General features: G+C 59.6%; 1 protein-coding gene across 4 annotated transcripts; it reads left to right on the top strand.

The window, feature by feature from the left end:
- The first annotated feature begins 242 nt into the window (after positions 1-242).
- SSH3 (slingshot protein phosphatase 3) lies at positions 243-8,859 on the top strand. 4 transcript variants are annotated; one of them, XM_010351966.3, is made up of 14 exons: positions 243-632; positions 1,043-1,080; positions 2,016-2,250; positions 3,262-3,383; positions 3,463-3,534; positions 3,786-3,851; positions 3,962-4,150; positions 4,263-4,356; positions 4,582-4,710; positions 4,823-4,869; positions 5,805-5,951; positions 6,174-6,374; positions 6,458-6,731; positions 7,897-8,859. In XM_010351966.3, the coding sequence occupies exons 1-14, from the start codon at positions 567-569 to the stop codon at positions 8,209-8,211; spliced, it is 1,995 nt and encodes a 664-aa protein (XP_010350268.1). In that variant the 5' UTR covers positions 243-566; the 3' UTR covers positions 8,212-8,859. The 4 variants fall into 4 exon arrangements, with proteins under 4 accessions (XP_010350268.1, XP_003941259.1, XP_010350271.1 ...); XM_003941210.4 differs by having other exon boundaries at positions 244-632; positions 7,933-8,859; XM_010351969.3 differs by having other exon boundaries at positions 244-632; positions 6,556-6,731; positions 7,933-8,021.
- Positions 8,860-11,481: the final 2,622 nt, after the last annotated feature.

Genomic DNA, 11,481 nt, shown 5'->3' on the forward strand with positions numbered 1-11,481 from the left:
GGGAGTTTCCTGGGTTATTTCTAAACCCTAGGCTGATTTCCCCGGAAGCCTGTCTCCCAGTGGGAGCAGGAAGGCCGACCAGCAGGGAGAAATGTTTGTGGTGGCGGCTTCTGGCCGAGGGCGCGCCGTGCCTGATCCTCTCTAGACCTGCGGCCCCGCCTCTGCCTCCCTAGGACCCTCCTCTGCCCCGCACAGGACGCTGGAGGCCCAGAACAGCTCAGGTGCTCCCGCAGGGCGGCCCGGGCCGGGCGCTTCCTGGGAAGGGGATCAAACTCCGGCCTCCCGCTCCTGCCCTCCCTGTCTCCCGGCTCTGCACCTGCGCTCGCCCCGACCTGTGCCCGGGGCAGGCCAAACCGCGGAGACCGGAGGGGCGGGGTCCGGCGGCCCTGAGAAGCTCCAACGGCGCGGCTGGGCGAGCGTCTGGCCCTTTAAGGGCCGCCCCCGAGGAGGTGCCAGGCCCGGGTAGCGCGGTCTCTCCTTCCTGGTCCTGCGGGGCCGGGACTGTCCGCGGGGCTGAGGGACGGGGCCGTGCCCGGTGCCAGCCCAGGTGCCCCCGACCTGGCCCCATGGCCCTGGTCACAGTGAGCCGCTCGCCCCCGGGCAGCGGCGCCTCCACGCCCGTGGGACCCCGGGTGAGTGTGGCCGGGCCGTGGTGCCGCCCACGCAGTTGCTGCCCGGGCCCGAGAGCCCGTCCTGCCCGCCCGCGGGCTAGCCTCGAGCGGGGACGTGCGGAAGGGGACCCGGGACTCGGGCTGGAGGGTGCTGGGGGCCTCGAAGTTATCTGGTACTGGCACCAGGGCAAGACCCAGAGCCCTGCGCCCCGCCCGGGCTGAGGAGGCCCAGATCTGGGCGCTCCCGCCACCCAGCTGACCTGGCCTTGGGCCGGGGCTGCGTGGGGCCTCTCGGTGGGGCGTGGACTGGGGTGGGAAGACAAATGGCACCTGGTGCCTTTTCTGGCCTTCCTCCACCCCAGAATTCCTGAGAGAGGGGAGAGGACAGCGCTCTCCGCGCTCACCCTCCCCTGGGGCTGCTCTCTCGGCAGGACCAGGCAGTCCGGCGGAGGAGTCGACTCCAGCGAAGGTGAGCGCCGCCTCTCCCACGCAGACACTTCCGTCCGCTCAGGACCTGGCCACGGCCATCCTGGACTCCGGGTGCAGGGACAGAAGGCTCCCCGGAGGACGCGCAGCCAAAGCCCACTGCCAAATTTGTGGGGCAGTGTTCCTGGTGGGCTAGGCAGCCAGGCAGCCTTGGCCTTCACCCTCCCCCTGGTCAACTGGGGCTTCCTCACCCACTGCCCTGGGCTTTGGCTCAGATGGTGGCCACAGGCCAAAAGGCAAGAGGCATGACGGGCCTGAGGACTCCTGGGTCTCCAACCAAGTTCCCAGCAGCCCCTGAGTTAGGCAGGTGGGAGGGAAAGAGACCAGGCCCCTCGCCCGACAGACAAGAGTAGAGGGGCTGGCCGGGCGCGGTGGCTCAAGCCTGTAATCCCAGCACTTTGGGAGGCCGAGGTGGGCGGATCACAAGGTCAAGAGATCGAGACCATCCTGGCCAACATGGTGAAACCCCGTCTCTACTAAAAATACAAAAAATTAGCTGGGCGTGGTGGCGCGTGCCTGTAGTCCCAGCTACTTGGAAGGCTGAGGCAGGAGAATTGCCTGAACCCAGGAGGCGGAGGTTGCAGTGAGCCGAGATTGTGCCACTGCACTCCAGCCTAGTGCCTGGTGACAGAGTGAGACTCTGTCTCAAAAAAAAAAAAAAAAAAAAAAAAAAAAAGAGTAGAGGGGCTGAGACAGCTTGGAAGCCTGCAAGACTGGTTCTCAGCGTGGTGGCAGCATTGCCAAGGGGCCGGTTAAAAGTGCAGATGCTCAGGCCTCCACTCCAGATCTACTGACTGCGTGGAGGCCCATGAATCCGTGTGGGCAAGGGCTGTAGATGAATGTGATGCATGCTAGACTTTGAGAGCCCCTACCCTAAGGGGGATGAGGGGCCATGACAGTTTCCCACTGCCCCACCAGGCAGAGCTTTGCTGTGCTCCGAGGGGCTGTCCTGGGACTGCAGGATGGAGAGGACAATGATGATGCAGCAGAGGTCAGTCCTGAGCCATCAGAGGAGCCCCCAAGTGAGGAGCAGCCCCATGGGGACCAGACAGACTTCGGGCAAGGACCCCAGAGTCCCCAGAAACAGGAGGAGCAGAGGCAGCACCTTCACCTCATGGTGCAGCTGCTGAGGCCGCAGGATGACATCCGCCTGGTGAGGGCCCATCTGGAAGAGACATGCCTGAGGGCACGGGGTGAGGGCAGAATGGAGCCCTGTGTATGAGGGCAGGGGGCAGCCTGGGGAGTGCTGGGATTACCCAGACTCCCGTGATCCTGCTGTTGCAGAAAAGGCAGAGATGTTTTGACTGGGTGAGGTCGTGGCTGCAGGTCTCTGGAAGGGCAGGAACAGGGGAGGTTTGTCCTGTGTGAGCCAGTAGGGCCAAATTAGGCCCAAGAGGTGGGAATTCTACAGAGGCAGGTTTCTTCTCAACCAGTAGAGGACTTTCCTGATGGCATGAGCTGTCCCGAAATGGACCAGTGCCCAAGGCAGGCTTGCTGGACACCCACTGGGGGTGGGTGTGCTGGAGGGACTGGGCAGATGGGAGGAAGATTCCAGCCCCCTGGAGGAAGGGAAGCCAGGTGGAGACAGCTCACTGTCCACAGCAAGACGTGGCAAACAAAATGCAGTGACTCTTCTGTAAAGCTGGATTTACAACAGAAGCGTCATCCCCTTCTGTGAGAGTATGTCCTTAATATTTCTTCGGTGATAAACATTTCTTGAATGAAATGATAGCACTGGCAAGTGAACAGGGTTTTAAAAAACCCGAACACCCCAAACCTCCTCCTTACTGGGCACAGTGGCTCACGGCTGTGATCCCAGCGCTTTGGGAGGCTGAGGGAGGAGGATCACGTAAGCCTGGGAGTTTGGGGCTGCAGTGAGCTGTGACAGTACCACTGCACTCCAGCCTGGGCAACAGAGACCCTGTCTCAAAAGAAAAACAAAAACAACCTCCATCCTTGGCAGAAATAACAAATGGGCAACCTGTGTCAGTCCCGTGCCCTGCTTCTTTCCACACCGTCCCTCTTTAGCCACTGATTTTATATCTGGGAAGAGGGGAGATGGGAAAGGAGGGAGCAGGGTCAGCGCTGTTCTGGACCTGGGGGTGCCAGGTGGGGAGCAAGGTCCTTGGGGCCACTGTGACCCCGGGCTCCTCATCCTCCCCAGGCAGCCCAGCTGGAGGCAGCTCGGCCTCCCCGGCTCCGCTACCTGCTGGTAGTTTCTACACGAGAAGAAGGCCTGAGCCAGGATGAGACGGTCCTCCTGGGCGTGGATTTCCCTGACAGCAGGTGCGAACAGGGAGAGGGAGGGAGAGGCAAAGAGGTGAGGGACAGGGGGCACAATGGCTCTCCCTCTGTCCCCTGCCAGCTCCCCCAGTTGCACCCTGGGCCTCGTCTTGCCCCTCTGGAGTGACACCCAGGTGTACTTAGATGGAGATGGGTAAGCAATGGCAACTGGAGCGGGTGGAGGGGGGCAGGAGGGTGGAATTACCATGTGTCACAGATATGACGGAGCCTGAGCACCCGGGTACAGTGGGACTCTAAGCTGGGACTCTGGTACCTGCTCCCAGCTCCATCTCAGATTCACTGTGATCCTGAGCAAGGCACCTGACTCCCGGGCCTCGGCTTCCTGTGTCTGGCCAAAGGTCACAGAGGCTGGAGTCTGGCTTCACTGCACCTGCTCTCCTACAGGGGCTTCATCGTAACATCTGGTGGGCAGAGCCGGATCTTCAAGCCCATCTCCATCCAGACCATGTGGTAAGGACAGACGCCGCCTGGACTTGGGCCAGCCTCTCTTTCTAAGAAGGCTGCAGGGCCTGGGGAAGGCAGCAGGGGACAGAGTGACCCAGCTTCTCCTCCTGTCCCAGGGCCACGCTCCAGGTATTGCACCAGGCATGTGAGGCAGCTCTAGGCAGCGGCCTTGTGCCCGGTGGCAGTGCCCTCACCTGGGCCAGCCACTACCAGGAGAGACTGAACTCCAACCAGAGCTGCCTCAATGAGTGGACGGCTATGGCTGACCTAGAGTCTCTGCGGCCTCCCAGCACCGAGGCTGGCCGGTCAGTGCAGGGAGGGGAGGGCCTGGGTGGAGGGGAAAACAGGACAAGGGGGGAGCAGGGGGACATGGCAGAGAGGGGAAGGGGCCCCTTGACTGAGGGGCTCTGCTCCCAGGCCCTCAGAACAGGAGCAGATGGAGCAGGCGATCCGTGCTGAGCTGCGGAAAGTGTTGGATGCCAGCGATCTGGAGAGCGTCACTTCCAAAGAGGTGGGCAGGGGGCCTGGGGCAAGTCCCCTCCAGCAGGGGCCGCAAGCTTGTCTCTCCTGGGAGCCTTCCCCGCCTTGCCAAGTCCTGACCCCTTCCTGGATGCTTTGGCCTTGGCCCTAGTCTGTCTAGATGGGACAGGGTGCTGTCTTCAGAGGCCCAGAGGGAAGGTGGGGGGTCAGGCACTTGGAGAACCCCAGCCTTTCTTGCCCTGGGCTCTGCCTGCAGATCCGCCAGGCCCTGGAGCTGCGCCTGGGGCACCCCCTCCAGCAGCACCGTGACTTCATAGACAACCAGATGCTGCTGCTGGTGGCGCAGCGGGACCGGGCCTCCCGCATCTTCCCCCACCTCTACCTGGTGAGCTGCCGCTGGGCCTGGGCCATGGGGACTGCTGCCAGTTGCGAGGGCAGTGGGGTGCCAGGAGCAGAGGCTGGAGAAAAGGGAGAATGTGCTGCTCCCTCTCTCCCAGGGCTCGGAGTGGAATGCGGCAAACCTGGAGGAGCTGCAGAGGAACAGGTGAGGCTGTGAGCCCCTCGGGCCACCCACCCCATCCATCTTCCCTTCTCCTGGCCTCCCTGCATTGGGTGGCAGCCAGCTTCAGAAACTACCCTCAGCAGCTGCTAGCTCTGCTTCTAACTCTGTCCTGGGGCTGTTACCCTGGTGTGGGTGCCCAGGTCGGGACAGGAGACCCGCCAGTCCGCCCCGCCCACTCTGCTCCCCTCCCCCACTGTGAAACAAGGACAGAAACAAAGGGCCTCAGCCCCGCCGAGACGAGAAGCAGCAGAGCCCACTGCTGTAACTGCCTTGGACAAGCAGAAACAGGCTCCTCCTGGCCGGGCGTGGTGGCGCACACCTGCAATCCCAGCTGCTTGGGAGGCTGAGGCAGAGAATTGCTTGAACCTGGGAGGCAGAGGTTGCAGTGAGCCGAGATCACACCACTGCACTCCAGCCTGGGCAACAGAGGGAGACCCTGTCTCTAAAAAATAAGAAAAAAGAGAGAAAAAGCCTCTTCTCCACCTGGCCCTTTCCCAGGGAAGAAGGAACTGGCCTTCTCCCTGTGGGGACCTAGCTGCCTGCTCTGACAGGTACCTGTCACCTGTCTACCATGGGCTTCTGGGAGACCTGCTGTATCTGTCGCCCCACTGCTGCAGACCCACCCACGCTCAGCTTAGCTCAGAAGCTGTCCTCTTGCTTCTGAGAGGAATGGAAGGGCTGGAGTTGCAGTTGACCCAGCTGACTGGGCTAGATGGGGAAACGGGCCTAGCAGGGTCAAACGATTGGTTCAAGGTCTCAGCCATCTGACAGCTGAGTCAGTTCTCCTCCCACTGTCACTGCTGCCTCCATCTGACTTGAAACTCAGCTAAACAGAGGCCCAGGTTCTGCCAGGTCCGATGGCCAGTGGCCCCGGTACCTTTGCCCATGTCAGCCTGGCCTTGGGCCCTCTGGGACAGGGTCACCCACATCTTGAACATGGCCCGAGAGATCGACAACTTCTACCCTGAGCGCTTCACTTACCACAACGTGCGCCTCTGGGATGAGGAGTCGGCCCAGCTGCTGCCGCACTGGAAGGAGACGTACCGCTTCATTGAGGCCGCAAGGTCAGTCCCCAGCTCCCCTGCCCGCCCCGCTGTGGCTTCACGCGGCCCCCAGTGCCCTCCTCCTGCCCACTCTGCCATCAGCTCTGCCATTCCTTCCAGCCCCCAGTATCCTTGCCTCCTTCTCTACTCTCAGCTGCTTGTGAGCCCTCAGCCTGCCCTCCCCGACAGCAGGCGAGTCCTTCATGGTGAGGGGAGGGTGCTGACCCTGTCCTGCCTCCACAGAGCACAGGGCACTCGCGTGCTGGTCCACTGCAAGATGGGCGTCAGCCGCTCGGCGGCCACGGTGCTGGCCTATGCCATGAAGCAGTATGGCTGCAGCCTGGAGCAGGCCCTGCACCACGTGCAGGAGCTCCGGCCCATTGCCCGCCCCAACCCCGGCTTCCTGCGCCAGCTGCAGATCTACCAGGGCATCCTGACTGCCAGGTATGGGATGGGGCTGAGTAGGTTGGTTTGCAGGGTGTGGCTGCTGGGTCACTCAGAGCTGACTCAGGGCCACCTCCTCACAGCCGCCAGAGCCATGTCTGGGAGCAGAAAGCAGGTGGGGTCTCCCCAGAGGAGCACCCAGCCCCTGAAGTCTCTACACCATTCCCGCCTCTTCCACCAGAACCTGGGGGTGGTGGGGAGGAGAAGGTTGTGGGCGCGGAGGAGAGCCAGGCAGCCCCAAAAGAAGAGCCTGGGCCACGGCCACGTATCAACCTCCGAGGGATCATGAGGTCCATCAGTCTCCTGGAACCCTCCTTGGAGCTGGAGAGCACCTCAGAGGCCAGTGACACGCCAGAGGTGAGGCTGGGACTCGGGGAGCTCGGCCTGCAGCGGTGGGGACCAGAAGGAGGGGGGTGGGAAAGGCGAGGGTGGCGTTGACCGTAGGCCCAAGCAGGGCGCACCTGGGCTCCGTCTGGCCCACCCATGCAGGGTGTCCTGGGAGGACCCTGAGAGCAAGGTCCCAGCCTCCTTCACAGTCAGCCTAATACCTCTCAGCAGCAGGCATCTCCAGCCCACCCCATGAGTATCCCTGAAGACCGGGACCAGCCCTGTCCTGGGCTCCTGAGAGCAGCTGAGACCCAGTGAGGGCAGGTGGGGGCGCTGCAGGCACAGGCTGGAGAGGGGCCATGGGGTGGGGCAGGAGGCAGCGCCTGTTCCCAGGGTTCCTGGGCGAGCCAGCCTCGGCCAGGGTTGCAGGCGTGTTCCAGACTGACCACAGGACGAGCTGTCTAAGGGGAAGAGCTGCCTCCCCAGGCCACAAGCTCCACAGCCACCTGCTGGCCCTGGGGGCGTCTCTAACCCCCTGGTGAGGGGAGGGTAAATGAACCTCCTGGGTCTGAGGAGCAGCACCTCCAAGCGTTCAAGCAGTTGAGGTGCAGAGGAATCTGTGCACTCATACCACCCAAGTCCTGCCTAAGTGAGCACCCTCGACGCTCAGTGCTGCGGGCACAAGCAAAAGACCGGGGGCCAGGCCCTGTCTGGGACTCAAGGCCAAACGGCTGACTTGGAAGAAGGAGCGTCCACTGAGGGCAGGAATATTTGGGAGAGGCTTCCTGGAGGAGGTGTGGGTGGGGAAGGATAGGGAGGCATGGTGGGTTGGTGGGTGGGTGTCTGTGTTGCTAAAGGCAGGAGGTCCTCACCCAGCACCGACACCCACATCCACCCAGCCCAAGTCAGGGGCTGCTGCAGGCGTGGTTTCACCCGCTGGCTGCCTGTGCAAAGGCAGAGGAAGGCTAGGAGGAGCGGACGGCAGGGAGGCCTGGGTCTCAGGGGAGCTGAGGAGGGCTGCTGGGGGCCAGAAGGAAGCTATAGGCAGGTAGGATTCAAGGAGCAGGGCAGCAGGGTGGGGGTGTTGCCCTCCCCACGGGGGAAGCATGGCTGTGGACAGCTTGGCGTGTGTGTGCCGCAAACATTCCGCCCCCCACCTCTTCCCGGCTCTGCTTGGTGCCCCGACCCCGGACAGGCCTCCCATGGCTTCCGTATCCGCGCACCTGTCCAGGTCTTCTCTTCCCCTGAGTCTTCATCTGAAGAGCCTCCGCAGCCCTTCCTGCAGCCTGCGAGGACCAAGGGAGGCCAGCAGGTGGGCCCGGGGCCGCAGCGGGCCCTGAAGTCCCGCCAGTCGGTGGTTGCTCTCCAGAGCGCCGCCCTGGTGGCCAGCCGGACCCGCGCCTTCCAGGAGCAGAGGCAGGGAGAGGCCGGCATTTCCTCTACACCCAGGTTCCGGAAGGTGGTGAGGCAGGCCAGCGTGAATGACAGTGGAGAGGAGGGCGAGGCCTGAGCCCTCACACACTCCCGTGTTCCCTAAACACTAAATAGAGGGTCCACAGCTCCTCAGGGAAACGCCCCTCATGTCTCCGGTAGCGCCCATTCCTCTCAGCTCCTCCCCCCACTACAGCCACACCTCCCACAGCCCTAAGTCCCAGACCCACGTCCACCTGTGGGGGGCTGAAGACTTTCTAACTGGGATGTGGTAGAGGGACTGAAGGGGCCATTGGCGGCAACCGCATCTTAGTTTCATTCTCAACTCTTGCTCTGAACATTCACCTGCAGTCCCGGAATGAAAACAGAGCTTCCAGTGCAGAAAGGCTCCTGTTCCCCACTCCTGCCCATCCCTGTGCCTCCCGACCTCCCCCAGTTCATTCCTGGAACCAGCCAGGCCAGGCAACCCCTGGCCCCAAAGGCAGGCAGGACCCTCAGCCCCAGCCACAGGAGGTTTGAGGGGTGGCAGGTCGCTGCCCTCTTCCACCTCAACCCGTCCAGGTCTTTGCTGCTGTCCCCAAACCTACTGCATCACCGCGCTGGATCACAGGGCACCAGGCCAGAGAGAGTCTTCTTTCTGTCCTTTATGGTCTTTGGCTAGTCAGGTTTTCATAGTCTTAGAGTATCTGGCTTTGTACTGAGAAATAAAACACATTTTCATATTCAATTATTTTCAATCTGATGATGATGATGATGAAGCCGTCTCTATCGCAGTCAGACCCTTCTTAGCTGGCCAGGGAGGGTGGCTGCCCATTCCTCCCAGCAATTTCCTCACAATTCTCAGGTGTCTCGATACAGACCTACTGGGGGAGCGGCGTGTTTGGGCATGGTGTGGGAGAAAGATTGGGTAACAGAAGAGAGGACGTCAGTGCTGTCTCCTCATCTCCTGGGGCAGGGCTGGTGAATGTTAGCTGCCCACACCTGCTCAGGCAGGTCGGGCAAGGGAACAAGTCCTCACCGGACAGCAGGCGTGTGCTCTGCTACGAGAGCTGGAGGGAGTTACTCATGAGGAAGTGCCTACCTGGACAAGACCAAGCCTGCTCCAAAAGCGAAGATGCCTTCTGGACAGTGATGCCAGCTCTATGGCATATTTTGGGCCCCAAGACTCATCTTCCTCCTGCTACAATGCAAAAGGGCCTGATTTCCAAGCCAGCCGATTGCTCCCTGGGAAGAGGGACCCTTGGTGACCCTTCTTCTCCCACCTAGGGGTTCCTTCTGCTCAACTTTAGTGTCCAAGAAAAGTTAGTCATTCCATCTTTTTTTCTTTTTTGGAGACAGTCTTGTTCTGTTGCCCGGGCTGGAGTGTAGTGGCGCAATGATGGCTCAGTACAGCCTTAAATTCCCAGGCTCGAGTGATCTTCTCACTTCAGCCTTCCGAGTAGCTGGGACCACAGGCACGTGCTACCACACCTAGCTAAGTGGTTATATCTTTGTCATTTCTTTCTTGTTTTTTGAGAGAGGTCTTGCTCTGTCACCCAGAATGGAGTGCAATGATATGATCTTGGTTTTTTATAGCCTCAATCTCTCAGGCTCAAGTGATCCTCCTGCCTCAGCCCCCCAAGTAGCTGGGACTACCTGCACACACCACCATGCCCAGCTAATTTGTGTATATATATATATATATATATATATATATATATATATATATATACATATATATATATATATTTTTTTTTTTTTTGTAGAGGCGGGGTTTTACCAGGTTGCCCAGGCTGGCCTTGAACGCCTGGGCTCGAGCAGTCCACACATCTCAGCCTCTCAAAGTGTTGGAATTACAGATGTGAGCCACCGTGCCTGGCCCATCTTTCTCACTTCTATCCCTCTTCCTAAGATTATGCTCTCTGCCCTATGATACACTACCCTGATTTGGGGAAGGGGCTGGATTCAACTCCTTCCCTCAAAGCTGTCCTCAGAGATGGGAGCTGGCACCAAGCATTCTCAGTGATTGAGACTTCATGCCCAGTTTTAAGAATGAATCTCTCACCCAGACCCTCGTGGGACTCCCAGCACTGCTGTAACCCTGAAGTGCCCAGTGGCAGGGGACTTGGATTCTAGCCCCAGCTAGAGTCTCTGTTTCTTTCTGTAAAACAAAGGGATTACACCTGGAAATCCCTAAGTACCCCTCTTCACTTTGATGCATTTTGTTTTATTTTTATTTGAGACTGGGTCTCACTCTGTCGCCCAGGTTAGAGTGCAGTAGGGTGATCTTGGCTCACTGTACCCTCTGCCTCACAGGCTCAAGAGATCCCACCTCAGGCTCCTGAGTAGCTGGGACTACAGGGCCACCACGCATGGCTACACTTTGATACATTTCAACAATACATGAGGCGGGGTGCAATGGCTCATGCTATAATCCCAGCATTTTGGGAGGTTGAGGCGGGCAGATCACCTGAGGTTGGGAATTTGAAACCAACCTGACCAACATGGAGAAACCCCATCTCTAAAAAAAAAAAAAAAAAAAAAAAAAATTAGCCAGGCGTGGTGGTGGGAGCCTGTAATCCAAACTACTCAGGAGGCTAAGGCCAGAGAATCGCTTGAACTCAGATGGTGGAGGTTGTGGTGAACCAAGATCACACCACTACATTCTAGCCTGGGCAACAGAGCGAGACTCCGTCTAAAAACAAACAAAAACACGCTATCTAGACATTGCTAGAACTTAGTCTCTACCTCCCTTCCAGAAGAGGAATCGTTGGCACCTATCTGGGTGGTATGCCCAGGGGTCACAAGATGTGGGGTACAGGGAAGCTAGTTCCAACTCCTGATCCATCCTGCTGAGCAAACATTGGGAGCTGCCCCTTATCCTTTGGCCAACCAGGAGTCCTACCCAGGCTGCCCTTTCCGTATTCCTAGGGCTGCAGGTGGGTGGGTGGTGGTGAGAGTGTCGGGGGAAGCCAAGGCCAAGCCCTGCCCTCCTGCAGCCTGCACCTCTCAGAAGGCAGGTCTGATCAGGAACTCAGAGCCATGGGATTCACTAGAATCCATGAGGATTCCAAGGAGTAAGAAGTCAGCAAGCAGGAAAAGGAAGACTGGAGGGGAAACTACATCGAAAATGCAGACAAGGGGGTGCCAGGCATGGTGGCTCACCCTGTAATCCCATCACTTTGGGAGGCTGAGGCAGGTGGAATGCTTGAGCCCAGGAGTTCGAGACCTGCCTGGGCAACATGATGAAACCCCATCTCTACAGAACAAAGTAAGAACCCTATGGGCTGGGTGTGGTGGCTCATGCCTGTACTCCCAGCACTTTGGGAGGCTAAGATGGTTGAATCACCTGAGATCAGGAGTTTGAGAC

This window comes from Saimiri boliviensis, chromosome 6 (genome assembly GCF_048565385.1).
Source record: "Saimiri boliviensis isolate mSaiBol1 chromosome 6, mSaiBol1.pri, whole genome shotgun sequence".
NCBI classification, from domain to species: Eukaryota; Metazoa; Chordata; class Mammalia; order Primates; family Cebidae; genus Saimiri; species Saimiri boliviensis.